Genomic DNA, 19541 nt, shown 5'->3' with positions numbered 1-19541 from the left:
ACCTTTAATAATTTTATCTATTTGGTGTGTACGCACCCAATCTATTGATTGATATGTGGGGTTTAAAGTTTTAAAACCACAATATGATTATGAGAGAAGCCGTAGTGGAGGGCTCCGGAAATTTCGACCACCTGGGGTTCTTCAACGTGCACCCAAATCTGAGCACACGGGCCTACAACATTTCCGCCTCCATGGGAAATGCAGCCGCCGTAGCCGGGATTCGATCCCGCGACCTGCGGGTCAGCAGCTGAGTACCTTAGCCACTAGACCACTGCGGCGGGGCGTGTACGCACCCAAGAGCTTGCGCATGACATGTCACAAAGTTCTGAAGTACATTCGTTTTTTTTTTTTTTTTGCAAGGTTTTCATTTTTGTGGCATGTGGAGAATTCATGACATACATGAAAGTATGCATTAAAGTTGCATTTTGGATAATTTAACTGCAGAATCATTTAAAGGTTACTGTTTAAAGTTGGTAAATGAAAACAATTTTTATTTTGTTCAACAGTTCCATAACCCAAGCATTATTGAGTTAAAAGAGATTTAAGACACTTGGCAGCATGAGGACGGAGAGGGTAAACAGTTCTTACATGTCTGGTGCATTGAAACTTTTGGTAAGCTGGGCCTTGTGTGAGCACAGCTGGTGGTGATAATGGTCGCCATTGCGTTCAATCATACGTTCAAGCTACGCAGGTTTGACCAATTGGAATGTCTGTGCTTCGAGCTGGTGAGCAGTAGCTGTTTACTTACAACTGTTTTTGCAGGTTTTCGAGGCCCACGGTCTTGAAGAGCAGTTTTTCATCATCATGGGTGAGTCATTGGCTTGTCTTGCTATTGACCGACACAATGCTTGATTTCTGATTCTGCTGCGTGTCGATTAAAATAGTTTTTTTTTGTAATTTCTGGAGTGGTAGCCCCTGCTGAATGCTGCTGGCTGTGGTAGAGCCAGCGCTTGCCTATACCCAAAGCCTGGCGAGCTTGCAAAACTAGCCAGCAAACAATTATAGTTCAAGTACTCTTGCACTGCTCATATAAACTGAACTGATTGGAAAGCAAAAGGATGTTATGTTGGCCTTAAACATCGTAGTAGCGACTGACTACTTGTATCACAATGTTCCAGACAGGCTGTCATGACATTCAAGTTTTATTCCAAAACCAGCGACGCTAGTATACATGTCACGCAATATTTGTCCAGTAACACTCACCATGTTAGAGACAATCAAAGCAGAAAGAAAATTTTTGTTCAGTGTAGAATACGGTTCACTGTTAAAGGAACACTCGAATAAACGCCATCGATATCACTGCCTCTATAGTAGCTACTGGTTAATGAAGCAGTTTTTGTGCATGTCACTAATCTGTTAAGAATCATAACATTGTACCACCAGTAGTCTTATGCAAATCAAAGCCACTATGCTTCTGTAAAATAGAGAAATGTATACAGTCGACGTCTGACTTCTCGGACGCCCGAAATTCCAGACATGCTTGATTTCCCGGACTCATGTGTGGCCCCGTCAAGTTCCTCATAGAGTCAATGTATTTAAAGAGTTTAATATTCGGGAAGTTTATAGCTTTTGCCATCCGATTCTCCGGACTTCTTATCGCTAACCGCAGACTCGAAATCACTATCAACGCCCCCATTTTGATTGTTTTCGTACCCTCGAGCCCACCGTGCCATGGCTGCTGTACCCTCGAAACCGCAAATGCTGCAATCCAGCGCACACCAATCCGTTGCTAGCCGTAGCTTAGTCAAACCTGTGGCCACAGCTATGCCACAGCCAGCTGGTGCTGTGCAGCCTGTGCTCCTGTCCGACAGCAGGAAAAGCTACGCTGTTGATCTATGGTCTACCGTAGGCATGCTTGCAGACTCCTGGAAGGCGGTTACGCAACAGACCTTACGAAACTGTTTTTGCCATGCGAGCTTCCTACCAAATGCCGAGACGACCGTCTCGCCCGGAGTGGAGAGCATGTGCAACGAACTTCCACCCGCGGACATTGCCTTCGACGATCTGCACACTGCCGGTGTTTCGATTACAGCCGGGATGACTTTTGAGGGCTTCGGCAATACTGACGAATACCTTGAGCTGTGTGCAGAATAGACCGATGACGAAATCATTCAAATTACTTTCGACGATCCTGACACCGAGATAGAAGAGGCCGCGCCTACACAACCAGTGAGCTTGGAATTGACGCGAGCACTAACACTGTGATCTGGTTCACCATCGGTGTACAGAAACAGCATGACGTTAGCTGAAGTCAAGGCAGACATCATCGCGGGCGAGTGGAAGGCCGTACAAACAAAAATAAGCGACTTTTGTGTCCCCCCTCTCCCCCTCTCCACCTAAGTATTTACAAAAGCAGTAGCGCCGGCCACATAAGACTTTTTCTCTTTCTTTCTTTAGTTTTTTTTTTCTAAATATAAAAAGCTCTTTTCAGAGCTCCTAAACAATGCATTTGCTGAATCGCAATGAGAATCCTGTTCTCCTGCCATGATTCTCTCCATCAGCCAAAAATACCTATTAAGAAAGCGTGTTTTCAGTTGCATTAGTTTTTCCGGACTGCCCGATTTTCCGGATGTTTTCGTGATCCTTTGAGGGTCCAGGAAATCGGACATCAGCTGTACATGCTGTGCATGTAGGTGTTGCTTTTAACAGTGGACGCGTCTGTACACTCATATCTTGATTTAACCTGGATATAAAAAATATCTGTTATAATGAAGTAAATAAGGAATAGTCGTGCTATTGCTTTAGTGTTATAACCAATTTTCGGATATAATGAAGCTATTTTTTGTGTAAGATGCAACTTTGTTTTAATGAGGTTTGAGTGTACATGTGGACATTTATATGCCATTAGCCGATTCCTGTGGCAAGGTAGCAGCAACTGGCTTCGCCTTCAGCGCACCATCTGTATTCCAGGATATTATGTAACCTCTGGTGTCAACCTCTTATGCTTTTGGAGTGCTGGCACTTTAATTTTTTTACATACTGGTGCTGACCTGTTCTGTTCTGTGCGAGGACTGAAAATGTGGCCTCGTCACTGCGCAGGCGAGACAGACCCCATGGAGAACAAGGACTTCCACGAGCTGGACCTGGTGCAGAGGGTGTGGCTGCTCAAGGCCCTGTGCGACCACAAGCTGGTCAGCTCCCACCGTTTCTCTGCTCCCATTGCCGTGTTGAGGGGCACGAGGTGGGGCCGATCGTTTGTTCATGGGGAATGACTCGGGGGCCAAGCAAGTTCGCAGTAAAGAGACGATGATGCGCAAGACAGGGACCATAGTGTCGTGCCTTTGTACAGTGTCTTTCCCAAGACAGCCTAAAAATTTGAAAGTAGCTGTGAACTTGTGGGGGTGCATCACGGAATGATCTCTGCATGCATGGGGCATAAATGAAAAGAAGTAGACAAACAAAAGAAGCTTTTTTTCTTTGTTCTGTGGGTGATACATTTATCCCGTAATGATTTCCAACCAACTCTTCCAGTGTTTGTTACAATAGTCTATCGTTAAACATAACCTGAAGGGACCAGGAAAATGTGTTCAGTTTTACAGTTCTGTTTACCGAGATGAACAGGGGTGGAGAATCCAAGTATAAAAGCAATGGTGTTGGAGGCAGTTGTTCCATTTAAGCAGCAGTTTCATTTAACAGATTTGAGTTCACTGAGAGTCTACTGCAATTTTACGAGACATTAAAAGGGCTGCTTGCTCGAAATTTCTCACTAGTTACAAGAGGTAGAACTCAAGTTCGTATTTTTAATTTTGTAAAAGCAACCAAGCAGCCAGACATAGATTGATTACTTTGGTTCTTCAGTTTGTGGCACTTGCAGCAGTGTGAATCTACCTTGCTGTTACAATTGATAGATATGTGTGGTTTAACGTCCCAAAACCACCGAATGTTTATGAGAGACGCCGTAGTGGAGGGCTCTGGAAATTTGGACCACCTGGGGTTCTTTAACGTGCACCCAAATCTGAGCACACGGGCCTACAACTTTTCTGCCTCCATCAGAAGTGCAGCCGCCACAGCTGGGATTTGATCCCGCGACCTGCGGGTCAGCAGCCAAGTACCTTAGCCACTAGACCACCGCGGCGGGGCGCCCCTTACTGTTACAAGATAAGGAACTTGCAGAGTTTAGGTAAACTAATCCTTCGTAGCTAGACAGTGTAACTTTCAATACAGTGCACAGCCACAGCAGTGCATAGCAGAACAAATACCGTATTTACTCGCATAATCGGCGCACTCGCATAATAGGCGCACCCCTAGTTTGGTCGCGGAAAATTCGAGTTTTTTTAATTCCGCGCATAATAGGCGCACCCCGAACTTGGCCGTGATCAGAAACGATTCTACCCCCCAGCGGTACAGTTGGAACGCGGTCCCCGTACCCTGAAGAAAAAAAAGAAGGCAAATCGACGAGCAAATAAAAAAAATTCGAAGTGCAACGACCTAACCAACGTGTTTGTCGAAATAAAACTTGAAAAAAAAAAAAAGCGTCCATGAGCGAAAAAAAAAACGGCTGTTCCATCAATTACTGATACCCCCCAAATCGCCGCGCTTTTTGGAGGTCACGTGTACAACGCCGGGGGCTCGATCGCCATCACTACCATCAGAGAAAAAGAAAGAAACAGCATTTTGCAAGCGGTGTGCGTATGTTGTGGTCGTGTATTGAACTTTGGTTCCACCATGGGGAAGTACGCGAGCTACACGACTGGGTTTAAACTGAAGGCAGTGCAGTACGCGCTGGAGCACGGCAACCGGGCTGCAAGCAGGCATTTCGGCCTTGGAGAAACCAGTATTCGGTACTGGAGGGACCAAGAAGAAAAACTTAAGGCGACGAAGAAGACACGACGGGCTTTCCGCAGTGCCAAGACCGGCAGGTATCCGAACGTCGAAGAGCAACTGGTCCGGCATATACGGGAGCTACGACAAGACGGCTGTGCTGTGTCGTTGGATATTGTGCAAACTGAGGCGCGCAGAATAGCCCGAGCGCAGGGCATCGAAGCAAAAGAGTTCAAAGCCAGCTCCGGATGGACAACTCGTTTCATGCAGCGCCATGGCCCCGCACTGCGAAGGCGGACCACCTTGTGCCAGCGCTTGCCCGCAGCATATGAGGACAAAGTGGTGGACTTCCACAGTTTTGTTATAAAGCTCCGACAGCAGAAAGACTTCATTTTGTCCCAGATCGGCAGCGCTGATCAGACCTCCCTTTGCTTTGATATGCCGTGGAACACGACAGTGGAAGAGAAAGGTGCACGGAGCGTCATCGTCAGAACGTCTGGCGCTGATAAACAACGATGCACCGTAATGCTGGCGGTGACAGCGGATGGGCGTAAGCTACCGCCTTACGTTATTTTTAAACGTAAGACACTCCCAAAGGCAAAATTCCCTCAAGGCATCTACGTCAGAGTCCAGGAAAAAGGCTGGATGAGCGCGGAACTCATGGTGGATTGGGTGAAAACAGTCTGGGGTCGGCGGCCGGGTGGTCTGTTGTTGCTGTCCATGCTTGTCCTGGACAGTTTTCGTGGGCACCTAGTAGACCGCGTACGAGATGAGCTAAAGGAGCTGCGCACAGAACTGGCAGTGATTCCGGGCGGCCTCACATCGATACTGCAGCCTTTCGACGTGTCCTTGAATAAACCTTTCAAGGACAATGTTCGAAGGCTGTACACCACCTGGATGGCTGGAGGACAACATCAGCTGACCACAGGTGGTAAGATTAAGAGGCCGCCTGTGGAAATGCTGTGCGCTTGGATCGTGGAAGCGTGGCAGGCGATCTCCGACGAAGTCGTCAGGAAAAGCTTCAAGAAGACGGGTATCTCGAACGCACTGGATGCGAGTGAGGATGACATGTTGTGGGGTGCGGATGATTCGGACACCGAAAACCAATCCCCGCTCGCCGAGGATGAATGTGTGATCTCCGACTCGGACTCCGAATAGGCAAAAGGAGGAACAGCTACGACTTCTGTGTAAATAAATTTTACGTGTGTGCAGTTGACGGCTCTCGCTTGTTCGTTAAAAGGTACGTAGGTATGTTTGTTTTATGCTGAATTAATTGGTAAACGATAAAGTCGCCTTTTACTTGACAAGTGTGCAGATTTAAAACGCGAGAACCGAGTTGAAAAAATTTTCGAAAATTTTACCCCGCGTAATTGGCGCACCCCTAACTTAGAGCCGGATTTTCTGAAAAAAAAGTGCGCCTATTATGCGAGTAAATACAGTATCACTGCTTTGTAGTGTTGTCATATGGTTGTGAGGTTGATGAAAGGAAAAAGCAGCCTGTAAAGATGCAATGCTTTAGTGGGTGAACTTGTGCCTAGTAACACTCAAGGTGCAGCAATAGCGGCAAGCACAAACGTTGGTTGTCTGTAATCTGTCGTTGAAATATGTCAGTTTTTATGCATCACGTGGCAAACCTTCCAGCGTTACCACATTTTTTCGCATATAACCCAGGCTAAAATTACAAAAATATTGTGCTTTAAAAGTTGGGGTGTGGGTTTCATGCAGTAGTTATATGCACATTTTTCTTCATTTTGTAGTGCTAATGTTAGGGGTGTGGGTTATACGCAGATGCAGGTTATATGTGAGAAAATGCCATGTTTCTGGTGCTTGCGGTAGCTCTAAAATAAGCTCTGTTGCTCGTGTAGTGCGCACCTGCTTATTTCAACATTCTAAAAAAGATCGGGATTGTTCGGAGACATTCTGGCGCAACCTGCATGTGGCAGTGGGCCAGTCACGTAAAAATAGAAGCAGCGCACATGGCAATATTTACGTTTCGTAGTGGTACACTCAAACTTCATTATAATGTACTTGGATATTACCGAAATGGAGTTTGTTAGATCCAAAAATTTGTTATGAAGGTATACACTCATACCTCGATATAACGAACCTGAATATAACGAAATATCTGTTATAGCGAAGTAAATGAAGAACAGTCATGCAATAGCTGTAGTGTTACGAATATAACTTTAAACAAATTTTCGAATATAATGAACATATTTTCATTTAAGATGCAATGTTGTTATAATGAGGTCTCAGTGTATTTGTAACATTATATCTATTGAAAAACGATTAATTTACTTCTTTATATCCAGGTTCATTATATACAGGTTTAAGTGTATATGAAAACTGTTGCACGACTGTGTGGCTCGCACGTTGTAGACAAGTGGATCCATGTGGCAATGCAGGGCCAGCACCGGCGCGTTCAAGAGTACATGGCGGAGCAGGAAGCTGACCGGCTGCGCGAGGCGTTCCTGGGCGAGGACCGTGTCGGACGGCGCTACATCTACTTCCCGTGCATGGCAGAGCCCAGAGTGTACCGCGTCCTACTACCCCAGCCGCCTGCGACGCCGGAGAGGGAGCCCAGCCCGCCACCTCAGCCAACGCCTAAAGTGTCGCATAAGGTGTGTACATGGGCGTTTGTTGTTTGTGAACCTGCCTTTAGTGACGTTTCATTGCCTTACCTGTACGATGGAACCTGTTTCGTACATTTTACTTAAAAGATGCAACATCTGCTGGATTAATGCAATGGTTTGGGTGAGTTTATATGTGAACATGCTTGATTGCACATGCAGCATAGCACAGACGAGGCATAGTGCTCGTGTCATCTAATTCTTTGTCCCTCGTCTGTGCTGCGCTGCGCGTTCAGGCAAATGTGCTAGCAAATACAGAAAACATTTGTACAGCTTTTACACAGAAAGCATGCCACACGCTTCCCATGTTGACTTCAGATCGTTTGACAAGCATACGATCTAAAGTCACCAAGAAGTGTCGTAGCTTGAATCTAAGGGCCGTGAACTTAAGTTGCAGCTGCAAACTGCGAAGATGTGCTTATGCAAACGATTACAAAATTTCAAAGGAACCATAGCGAAGGGGGAAGGGTGCACGCACGTGGCACAGTGGAAGATCGGGACGGGAGAGTGCATGTCAGACCATCTTGGCAATGCATCATCTTGATGATCGAAAAAACGAAGCACTGCTTCTCTCGTCAACCACCAGCATGTGATGTGAGGCAGAGGTTGTAGGGGCTGGTTGCATGGGTGGGCACCACTTCCAATCTTGTGTGTTACACAATTGCAAAGGTGAGGTGAACCAAGAGAGAGGATAGTGATGTGTGCGCTGTCTTGATCCGTGCCTAGTGTACTTCTAATTTCATATTATTTGCACATAGTGTACTAAGTTCTCACGTTATCTTATTCAGGACGCATAGATATGAGAGGCAACATGATGCGACAGTTTTCTAAAAGGCAGTCCGCTTGTGCGAGATGTGTTTAAGTGTATATATGGTCATGGGTGGGTTTTGGAGTTCAAATCTGCTGTAGTGTTTCTCCGATTCTAATGCGTACAATTTTTTCTGGAACAAGCCATGCAATTCGAAACAGCGAGGTTTCGTTGGGCACTGTAGTCGTACAAAAATGCCGCTCCACCGATTTAAGAATAACGAAGCTCAGATCTGCGCCACCTTTCATGTCACGGTGCTGTACTTTGCCACATAACTGCATCAGACTTGCGATAGGTCAAATTACGTGGTGTCTACTTAAATGTGACGGTGCTGCTTCAAAGTAAAGATGTTTTACAGAAGACTAATCTGTTTTTCTTATCTGGAGTCATTTGGGCATTGGTATGAAAGTAAGATTATCTTTAATCATTACAGGAAACACAAACTCTAAATGACCTGTGCCCTGATGTTTCTCTTCTGTACCGTTTTATGTAGCAATGACCTCAGCATGTGTGTCTGCGTATTACCATATACGAGCTTCCTGTTGAGCTTTTTGCTGCGAAGTGACTACTCATAGGCTCACACTGCATGTGCGTATTGTTTAATCTGTGCCGTGTGGCTCGTTTCAGTTGAAGAAGAAAGGCCGTCCACAAAGGGGTAGTTCCAGGAGGTCCTCTAGGCACAAAAAGGTGAGCACCTTGGCTTTCGACGTGAGCAGTGTACGTGTCGTTAGAAGGCTTGTGTGGATATTGGAATGCTTTGAATATTCAACGAATAATACAGTTTTCAAATTTGCTACGAATAGAATTTAAATTATTTTATATTTCTAATTATTTGACAGAAACAAATAGGTGCATATTATTCTACTTGTAACACTTTTAAAGGTGGTTTCACTGCAGTGAAGGGTGCTAAGCCATGAAAGCAGCCATCTAAGTGTATATTAGTTTGCATGTAACTTTCTGTAAAAGTGGTTGCACTGCCGTGAAGTAGTGCTGAACCGTAAAAACATATATTTGGGAGAAATATGCACTGTCGCAAAGCCACACTTCATGGTTAAATGAAGATATTACCCTCTCATCGATTCACTTTTTTCAGTTAAAAGCTCGTTATATTGACCTTGCTCTAAGTATAACAAATTTTAGGACGTAACATATTTCAGAGTATCACTTGCATTCTACCAAAAGTGAAATCCAGCTACTGTTGAAAGTTGTTTCCGTTTCCTTTGATGCAAAAAAATGGCATTTGCACGGGCCTTGATTCAGTTTTGAAAAAATAGTGTGCAGGTTAGTTTGGTCGAGAAAAACATGTCCTTATTTTGTAAGGTGATATATACACTATTCAAGTTCGCATCGAAATTCTTTGGCCAAAATCACTATTATCTTTAAAGTTGCTTTGAACCTAAAATTCACTATTTGCACAAGCCTAATAAGCACAAGAATGGTGACGTATCAGTTTATTTTGGGCATTTTTTTTACTACAGAGTCGTTGCATAGATTCACAACAGTCCCAACGGTGGAGATTGCATTTTTGATGGAGGCAGAAAGGCTCAAGGCTTGTGTGCTTAGAATTAGGTGCACGTTAAAGGACCCCTGATGGTGGAAATTTCAGGATCCCTCCACTACGACGTTTCTCATAACATCATATGGCGGTTTCACAATGCTAAACCCCAGCAGTTGTTAGTGAAATGAGGCGCCTCTATATCTTGGCTGAGGGAACTGTGCTGAGGTGGGCAGAAAGCTGTCAACCGATTGCCATGCGAAGCACGCGTGTGCACTTGCGCGTAGCGCAAAGCTAGTGTGATTTTTAAATGCGTTATCGCTCTATGGGGATGATGTGTCGTCAAACACAGAATGTCATTAGAGCCCATGTTTCACTGGAGGGTTTCATCTTTTTCAAGGTAGTAGCAAACTGCTTTCTGTAACAGCTATGACTGAGTGTGCGCGCGTGTGCTGCCGAATGTGCTGTGTTTATCTCTCTTCCGTTTCTGCTCTCTATCTCATCTCCCCCATCCCCCTCCCATGCGTAGGGTAGCAAACCGGCTGCCTACAGGCTGGTTAACCTCCCTGTCGTTCTTTTCCTCCTATTTTCTTTCCTTCCTTTGCGCATGATTAGCTCCCTCTACCATCTTTGCACCACTCATCAATTGAAAAAGGGAACTGAGCCTATGTGCCCGGAAGGGTATGTGTAGTCTCTGTCCTCAAAAAAAAGAAAAAAAGGTAACAACACTAAACGAAAAGGAGCGAGGGAAAATGTAACTTTTTGGGTATGCAGAGAAGTGGGAGGAGGTAAAAGAACCACTGTTGGTTATCTTAAAGAACTGGAGATAAAAAGCGGGAGCGGCGAAAGTTTTTGGGTAGTGCAGGTGTTACAGCTGATCTTTTACGCCTGGTAATGCATCCATGTCGCCATTTCGAGGGCCACCTTCAGATTCATGACTGGGATTGGGCCCACTCACCAGTTGTTGCGTTCCTCGTTGCAGACAAAAGCAGCGGCCGTCAAAGAGGAGTGTGAAGAGGAAGAGAAGAAGGCGGCCGCCGATACGGACGTGGATACGAAACCCGCAGAGCCAGAGCTCGTTGAGGGGAAGCGAGAACCCACGGAAGCGACGGCGGCGTCTGAGGAGGGAAAACTAGCATCCACGGAGGAAACAGTGGAGGCGGACCCAGCGGCCACGAATGGGGAACAGACACCCAAGGAGGAATCAACACCAAAAGTCGAGGCTGAGGAAGAAAAGGAAGAGAAAGTGCCGCCCGATTTCGAGACTGTGGTGACCAGTGTGGCTGACTTGCGGATTTTAATCGCTTCCCTGGCGGAGAGCAATTGCAGCAGCAACAGCAATGATAGTAAGGAGGGCGCCACTGAGGAGAATAGGCCAACTACTAGAAAGGTAAGTTTAGCACGCATGAGACACGAGAGAGGTCTCAAGTAGGGGCTGCAGAAAAATAGCATTGAAGCTAGGCATGTGCAAATGTTTGAGCACTTAGAATATTCGACTGACTATTATAGCATTCAAATGTGCCTCGACGTGAATTTAAATTATTTGAGACTTCAAGCTATTTGAAATAATAAATAATTGTTAAACCACCTTTACATGTGGTTTCACTGCAGTGGAGGGGTGCAGTACTACGAAAAAACGTGAGTTCAAACCGAGGGTGCCACATCTATTCATTTCAAATACTTCGAAATTTCCAACAATTCAAATTCGAATCTAAGCAAATTCATATAGTGTAATATGTGCTTGAGTATTCGAAGTGGTTGAATATTCATATAAGCATACTGCTTCAGGATTTTGCAATCACTTGATAGAGAATTGCATTAGTTTTCAGAAAATGTATCACAGTTTGGCACTGAAGGTTTCAAAAAGAATGTGTGGCCTTTTTTTTTTAAAACGTTGATAGGACATAGGTACATATCTTTACATTATATTCGTGTTTTTCTCAAAACAAGTCATGGTATTTGTGTACCTTTTTCTCATAAACTAAAGGGAACAAAATTTTTTGCATGTGTTAATTAGTGGCATTTGTATAGCGGGTACTAATATTTGAAACCTAGGTGCATTTGTATTTATTTACTTTATGAAAAAAAAAAACTGTAAGTGGCAGTTAAAAAAAATTACCTTTTGTTGTACGCTCAGAATTCTTGGTTCCTCTTCTGTTAGTGTTAGTAGCTACCCTTTTTTTTTTCAAAACTGCAATGATCCATAGATAGCAGATATTATATAAAAAAAGGACATATGTAGAAGAATTGAAATAAAAACAAATAATATATGCTAAGCACAATTAGAATCCAATTTTGAGCTTTAATACAACCTGCATCTACATTCGAAATACTTTGCAAATTTTATAGAATAGCCATAGCCTTTACAACCACTGCTGCACAGGCAAACTTAAAACTCTCTTTTAATGTTTCACTCCACCTTGAATTTGTATGCAAATGCACTACCCTGCAGGGAAGTGCTGAGGCAGCAAAAGTCGAGGAGGGTGTGGAGCGTCCACTGCTGGACCAGCTACGAATCTTGCTGTCGGAGTGGGAGACGGAGGAGGCGGCCTTTCAACAGACGGACGCGGCCCTGCGCACCCGACTCCACCACGAGTGGCACCAGCCGGACACCCAGGACATCCATGGCAGCGAGGTCAGTTATTGGGGCCCTTCGAGCTCCTTGTTGCTGTCCTTGGAGCACGGTAGTAAGGTCGAACCACTTTATAAGAGAAACTGATGTAAGAGACAAATGGGCATAAGAGACACCAGGATGTCTACAGTGAAATGTGTAGGTTCATTAGAAAACTCATACGTGCTACCCTGCTTACAAAAGGCACCTCACATAAAAGACATGAATGGCTGCCCAGTGCATCTCTCTTATGGAGGGGTTCAACTGTATACAGTTCATTATCATCAATCTGACTGCGCCCACTGCAGGGCAAAGGTTTCTCCCATGTTCTGCCAAACAACCCATTCTTGTGCTTTCTGTTGCCGTGTTATACCTGTGACCTCTGCTGACATTTTCTGTCTCCCTCTAACCTGTTTGCCTTCTCTTTGAATTCAGTCAATTACTCTTAATGACATGGGGTCATGCTGCTTATGCACTACGTGCCTGGCCCATGTTCATTTATTCTTCTTGGTTTTAATTATGATATCCGTGACCCCCATTTGTTTCCTTACCCACTGTGCTTTTTTCCTGTCTCTTAAGATTACACCTATTATTTTCCTTTACATCACTTACTGCATCGTCCTCAATTTGAGTTCAACCCTCCTTGTAAGCCTCCGGGTTTTTGCTCCATAATAAATACCGGTACGACGCAGCTGTTGCATACTCTCCTTTTGAGAGGTAGTGGTAGACTAACACTCTTCATTTGAAAATGTTTGCCGAATGTGCTCGACCATATCCTTGTTATTCTAGTTATTTCGTTCTCATAACTCTGCTCCGCGGTTACTACCTGTTCTAAGTAGACATATTCCTTTACAATTTCCAGCGTCTGACCGCCTATCACAATCTCTGTTCTCTTCCCAGACTTTTGCACATTGCCTTATTTTATGCGTATTAATTTTCAGGCCTACTCTTCTGCTTTTCATGTCCAGTATAGTTAATCATGAGCTGTAATTTGCCCACTGAGTTACTCACCGAGGCAATGTCATCAGCGAATCACAGGTTACCGAGATACTCTTTATTAACTCTTATCTCCCAAGTCTTCCCAATCTAGGGCCCTGAAAACCTTCTGTAAATACGTGGCGAGTTGCATTGGAGAGACCATGTTTCTGTATGTGTGCATCTTTCACAGTTTCACCGTTGGGGCGTCTGTTCCCTGACACACGTAGTTTGTAGTAACCATGCTAACGGTGCCGTCAAAAAAAGCGGTAGCATAGCATTGTGTTAAGGCCACCATGAGGTGACATTCTGGGTATGTCTTTCTGAGACGCGCTCTGTGATCGGAAGCGGTCTTTGATATTAGCAGGTGAATAAAATGTGAAAGAGAACGTTTATCATAGTCTTCTGCCCGAGTTTTGAACTTTGAGAACTCATAACTTCCCTTTTCGTGCACCAATTTCTATAATTATTGTTGCATTCGTGTAACTAACCATCACTACACGTGTTCCTGTGTTAAATAAGGCTGTCCGAAAAGTGTCGCAGGGCCCCTTCAAGATACGTATACACAACTGTAGGCGTTAACTTTGCTTTCATGTGGTTCTTGTAATAACTCGTACTCCTTGCTAGCTGTTTTTGTTTGCGAAGTTCATTCTTTTGGCTGGGACACAGATGGAGTTTGTAGTGGTTTGGGCTTTAATAGATTTTCCTCCCACTTACAGGATGCCGTGGACTCTTGGACGATGCACTACAAGGACGAGTGCCTCATAGAGGACTCTTCTTCCGACGAAAGCATGAGTCAAGAGGAGTACAATGACAATGCCGACGATCATGAAGAGGGAGTGGAAATGGAGGAAGAGTGCAAGGACAGCAGCGGTTGGCGGGTGCTACGAAAGCGCAAGATTGCCCTGGCACTGCCAAATGGGCTCAGCAACTCTGACGAAGAATCGGCCCCAAGCGAGCCATCTAGCCAGCCTGTCGCCCATCCTCCTAGCCAACCTAGCAGAGTGACGAGCTGCCAGGTCTCCACTCAGACTGTTAGTCCCATTCCGACTCTGGCGCGATCCATACCTGCTGTGTCTAAAGAATCAGTTGCAAAAGTATCCATACCCCACATACTGGCCAGAAATTCGACATCTGCAACATTGACCACCGTGACGCCTAGCTCCACGACGTGGATCAGGCCGTTCACAAGGGTGCAGCTCGATCATCCGAAACGATCGACAGAGTACCACAAAAGGCAGGCCGACCAGGCAAAACGACCGACGAAGGTGCGCTCGCTGCTCGAGGCGGGCTACACGACTTTCACGGAGCCCAGCCGTCCATCCACGCCTCAGTCAACCCAGGCTGCTCCTGTTACGGTGCTTCCAGTCGTGCAAGAGCAAGTTGTAATGCAGAACATTTGTAATGCGGAGCCAGCCACAATGCAGAACATTTGTAATGCAGAGCCAGTTGTAATGCAGAACATTCATACTGCAGAGCCAGCTGTAATGCAAAACATTAGTAATGCAGAGCCAACTGTAATGCAGAACATTTGTAATGCGGATCCAGTTGTAATGCAGAACATTCGAAATGTGGAGCCAGCTGTAATGCAAAACATTAGTAATGCAGAGCCAACTGTAATGCAGAACATATGTAATGTGGAGCCAGTTGTAATGCAGAAAGAGGAGATGCCAAGCATTCCCGTGGTTCAGGAAAGTGTGCCGGAAACTCTGGTGCCGGAAACCCAGAGTTTCCCTCTGGCCTCTGACATGATCATGGAGGACATCTGCAAACAAGACCAAGAACAGCGCTCCTCACAGAAGTCTGTTCTGGTGCCGGCGGTGGACAATAGCGGGCAGGAGATCTTGTTACATGTAGAGTACACAACTCTTGATGAAGCCAGCCTCGGTAACAACCTCCAGTCGCTGCCGCTGCCAACAGTGCCACCTGTAGGGCCGAGCTATTCAACGACAATGCCAGCTCCAGATTTTACTGGTGCACTATCGGGCATGCAAAACATGTCTGCTTCCTCGACGGTAATACAAAACCTCCAGATGGCTCCACCAGTCGTGCAAAATGTTCCTGTGGTGCAGTCGCTCATGCAGACGCTGCCAGTGAGCACGTCCACCATGAACATCCCTGCCATGTCGTCCTTTGTGCAGACACTGGCATCGTCTGCCGAGGAGACGTCCCTGGTGCAGACAAGTCCCGTGACTGCATCCACCATGGAAATCCCAGTGGCAACATCGCTGATGCAGACTCTTCCTGTGTCGTCGCCTGTTGTGCAACCAAGTGTTACCTTGCCTGCATTACTGCAGAATCGCCGGCGTGAGGGAACAAACTCACGGAAACACGGGCTGCCATGGTGGAAACATTCAAATACACCTTCAACGACGAAGGTCAAAGAGATTCCGCCACTAGCACCTATTGCGGCACCGCGGAAAATCTTCAAGTCTCGCAACGCAGCTTCCGCCTCAAACAATATGAGCTCCAGCATGGACGGCACGGTGGGCATGGCGTCGAGTGGCGTGCACACTTCGAGGAGCGACACATTCTTATCGTCCCAGCAGCATCAGCAACTCATTGGCTCTAATGGGTCGCAGCAACTCGTGTTTGTCGTTCCACAGAGCCCGCCGAAGCAGCAGCAGCAGGTCGTTCTGCAGCAACCCGAGGTGCCGGCCGTGTCGCAAGACATGATTGGCCAGCTTATCCCCATGGCGCAAGCGCCTGCGGACGATTCGCAGCATGCTGCTGCTTCGTTGTTGTTGCAGGCCACAGTGCAAAACACTATGCAGACGCCCATTCTCCTCCTGACTAGCGACGGGCGTCTGCTTCAGGTGGTGCCGCAGCCCAGCTGACCGGGCTTGGTCACTTCAGCGTGTGGCTCCTCTTGGCTGCCGCCCGGCTACTTCCCCGGCCACCTGGGATAAGTGTGTGTTGTATATAGCTGTGTGCCTCGCCAACAGTGCCTCTTGTGGTAGTGCATGGACCTGCTGAGTGACTCACTCTCGCCATCGCCACTGTTTGAAGCTGTTTTTGAGCCTTGACTCTTTGAAAGGTGCAGACAGCCAACACGATAGTGCATTACAAGTGCCCTTGTTAAAGAAGTGTGGCAGTACTGTTTAGAGCATTCTAACACCACAGTATGTGGGTATTGGGCAGTCTCACGATAGGGGGTCTTACTTCTGATGGGCATCTGAACTAGGAGGCTGTAACTCCGTGGTCACATTGCACATTTGCGGTGGTTAGACCAGCACATCACAGTTAACGTGTGACAGGCACGAGAAGTCGCGTTTGCTGAGTACTGTGATGACTGAGCTTGAATCGCGAGGTTTGCACTATTTTACTCGTAGGTGAGTGTTGCATGAGGCGTACACAGCAGCACTGAACCGCCCAAGTTTGTGCTTTGCAATTGTTGGTTTTTATTGTAAACAAGAAGTAAGTATCATGGGTGGGGAATAGCGAGTTTGAAAAGCTGTTGTGGGGAAATATAGTTCCCTCAAATTCAGAAGAAAACCTTTGCGAATTGTTCTTGTAGGTCGTTCATAACTCTTTCGTGTTAGCAAGCATTTCTTCCTTGGCCCATTGCTGGAAAGAGCCATGCGAAGTTTTTAGTTAATGCGTGTATTCTAATCTCCTTATTGTCTGCCGCAACCAATATGATTACTAGCCGTAGTGTTGGTTCACAAAGCGGCATGATTGCTTTATTTTTCTTCCATACGGCCCTGTGCCAAGGTTGGGCTCAATGTGCCTCGATTACTTAAGCGACATCTCTCGAAATGATAGTTGCATTTGGTTCCTGAACAAAACACTGGGGAGCGGCATCATGTCGCTGACAAATCGGAAAAAAGGTGTGAAACTCTTCAGCTTAATTGGAAGGGGGCTGCCCATGTTAATTGGTCGTGCCTGTTTGTCGGCGCTGATACGTACTGCAGTTTTCTTTAATGGAGAGATCTCGGCTGGTGGTATTTGTATGTGTACTACAGGGCTGCTTTTGAGCTAGTGCTTTACTAAAGCATAGCAAATGTGGCACTCAGGAAGCATTTCTTTTTTATCAAATTATAAATATGTTCCTTCAAATTAGTGGCTGGCAATCCAGTGTGTGTGAGTTTGAACAGAATTCCGAAAGAAACCGACGAGCTGTGTGTGTGTACTGAAGACTAGCAAAGCTATTCAAATGTGTGTTGGTGTGTGGCCAGCAACTTTTGTCAATTAAAAGAAATTGAAAGAAATAATTACTGTATGCAACATTGTAGCATTGCAGTGTGTTTTGAAGGATGACGTAACCTGTGAAGAGGCCAGACATGAACTGTATGTATCCTTTTTTCATATGACAGGACTACTAGTTTGCCTATTCTCTTTACCTACGGTTACCTGCTTCACAAACATGTTGAGTTCTAGACTTATTTAGCACTTTTCCACGTGTCATATATTACACACTATATACATACAAAAGCTTCAAACTTAATAGCATGTAAATAAAAGGAGGAAAGCCGTGCACACAAGCCTGGAATCTGTGTTTTCTTTGAGAATAAAATACATTTATAAACATTAAAATGTTTTACAGCAAAAGCTGTTACGCGATCAGAACATGGGTCACGCGCAGTCTTCTAGTCTGTATGTCCGTGCGTCCATCTAGTGAAAATTTCAAGTATACCGCCATCTCGCATCCCCTGTGGCACATACCCGCTCCGCACATGTGTCTGTCAGTCTGCTAGTCTGTCTGTTTGTCCGTCCATGCATCCTTCTGTATATCCATCTAGTGAACACTCCAAGTACCGTCATCTCCGATCACAAACCCGCTCTAGAGCGAGTATGTGCCACCGGTGGCTACGTATGACAACAACGGAGGAAGGACAGACCTACACCCTAAGGAGCTTTGTCCCGAAAACTGGGTAAATAAACACCAATGACACAATGGAACTCCACCCCGGGTCTGCAGTGTGCCACCCCAGCATTCTACCACTTAGCCACGCCAGTGCTTGGAACTAGTTTCTAAACTGGCCTTAGGCAGTGTTACGAAGGCGAGATGCCAACACGGTCCCGAAGGCGGCACTGCTCCAAACTCTGCCGCCAAGGTCACTAGCCATTTGGTAGCGTATGTTATTCAGCTCGTGACTGCTGCGCAGAGCTGATAGACGAGCGGACGAGATTACGGTGAGTTAAGGCAAGGTTTATGTACAGCATATAGAGGCGTTACAATTCGGCTTTGGGGTCGACAGCTTAGGGATTCAAAGAGCCGAGATGTCTTATCTCGCACGCATCCGTCGGCTTCTCTCTCTGTTACGAAGCGCACCGGCGACGAGCTTACGAAGGGCGCCACGAAACTCGCCGCTGCCAAGGACACCGGGCGCGCTGACAGCGGAAGGGCTCGAACGGACGAGAGGCTTCTCTGACACATAGGTCTACTAGCAAGACGCGCAAGCAAGGCTTTTTTTATAGGCACCGGGTAGTTATTTTGAGTCACCAAACGTCCAACCAAAAGCGACGCTGGTCGTGATGTCAGAATGGGGACCCGCCGCTGCACGTGGTTGCACCCAAGGACGAGGGATGTTGCCACGCATTGCGTAAGACTCGCAGGAATGGAAGGCGCTGATTGCTTCATCGGGCTCGTGGGCTGAGGGAGCTCGCTGTGCATTGCGTGACAGACCGGCGCCGCCGCTTGATGACGTCGTTGAGTTGATCGCGTCAGGCGGGCTCGAGCACTGGTCTTGACACAGATTGCCTTTGCAGAGGCATTGACGTTCAGTGTGGACTCCCAGGCGTAACAGCAGGCTTGATGTCTGGAAATTAATCGTTAATATGGATAATAAGGCGTTTTAGAACATTAAAGGAGCAGCCAGGCGTTGCACAATGCGAATTGCGTAATGAGTGGGTCGTCCAATGCTCCAACCCATTGGATAACTTGTTCTTAATCACATAATAACTGTGGTGCATACCCACTTCAGGCATAATTCTTCACCATTAGCCACTGCATAAGAAAAAAGGTTGCACAAAATTCCCAACAAGTGTGTAGCAGATACCTGGCTTCACCAAAGAAGGATGGCTAGCATAGTGAATGCTAGCCGACTGCACAAATATTATTTATGGTGTATTGGGTACCCAGCAGTGAACTTGTAGCAGTTACCCGAAAGGTGTTTGAAAGGGCTCTACAAGGCCGCTCTTCTAGCTTTCGCTAGAAGAGCGGCCAGGCATTTTTTTCCACACTTCTTGAGTTGTCAGATGCTTTTAACTTGCTTGTGGTACACTGTTGTGGTACAGTAATTACAGGCTTAGCTGCTG

General features: G+C 46.1%; 2 protein-coding genes across 2 annotated transcripts in view; one reads left to right on the top strand and one right to left on the bottom strand.

The window, feature by feature from the left end:
- Nucleotides 1-17764, top strand: part of LOC119181589 (uncharacterized) — a 35144-nt gene extending 17380 nt beyond the window's left edge. Inside the window, exons 6-12 of the mRNA XM_075875897.1 lie at nucleotides 763-808; nucleotides 3040-3131; nucleotides 7167-7382; nucleotides 8827-8886; nucleotides 10677-11084; nucleotides 12147-12329; nucleotides 14000-17764. Of these exons, the coding sequence (XP_075732012.1) occupies nucleotides 763-808; nucleotides 3040-3131; nucleotides 7167-7382; nucleotides 8827-8886; nucleotides 10677-11084; nucleotides 12147-12329; nucleotides 14000-16117 (3123 nt within the window). The 3' untranslated portion in view covers nucleotides 16118-17764. The remainder of the gene's footprint in view (nucleotides 1-762; nucleotides 809-3039; nucleotides 3132-7166; nucleotides 7383-8826; nucleotides 8887-10676; nucleotides 11085-12146; nucleotides 12330-13999) is intronic.
- LOC142761725 (uncharacterized) overlaps nucleotides 17565-19541 on the bottom strand; it is a 27966-nt gene continuing 25989 nt past the window's right edge. The window contains exon 7 of the transcript XR_012886567.1: nucleotides 17565-19042. The gene's annotated coding sequence lies outside the window, so the exon portion shown is untranslated. The remainder of the gene's footprint in view (nucleotides 19043-19541) is intronic.

Source organism: Rhipicephalus microplus, chromosome 10, assembly GCF_043290135.1.
Source record: "Rhipicephalus microplus isolate Deutch F79 chromosome 10, USDA_Rmic, whole genome shotgun sequence".
NCBI classification, from domain to species: Eukaryota; Metazoa; Arthropoda; class Arachnida; order Ixodida; family Ixodidae; genus Rhipicephalus; species Rhipicephalus microplus.
Note: the sequence above shows the minus strand (reverse complement) of the source record. Positions and strands in the feature narration are given on the sequence as shown.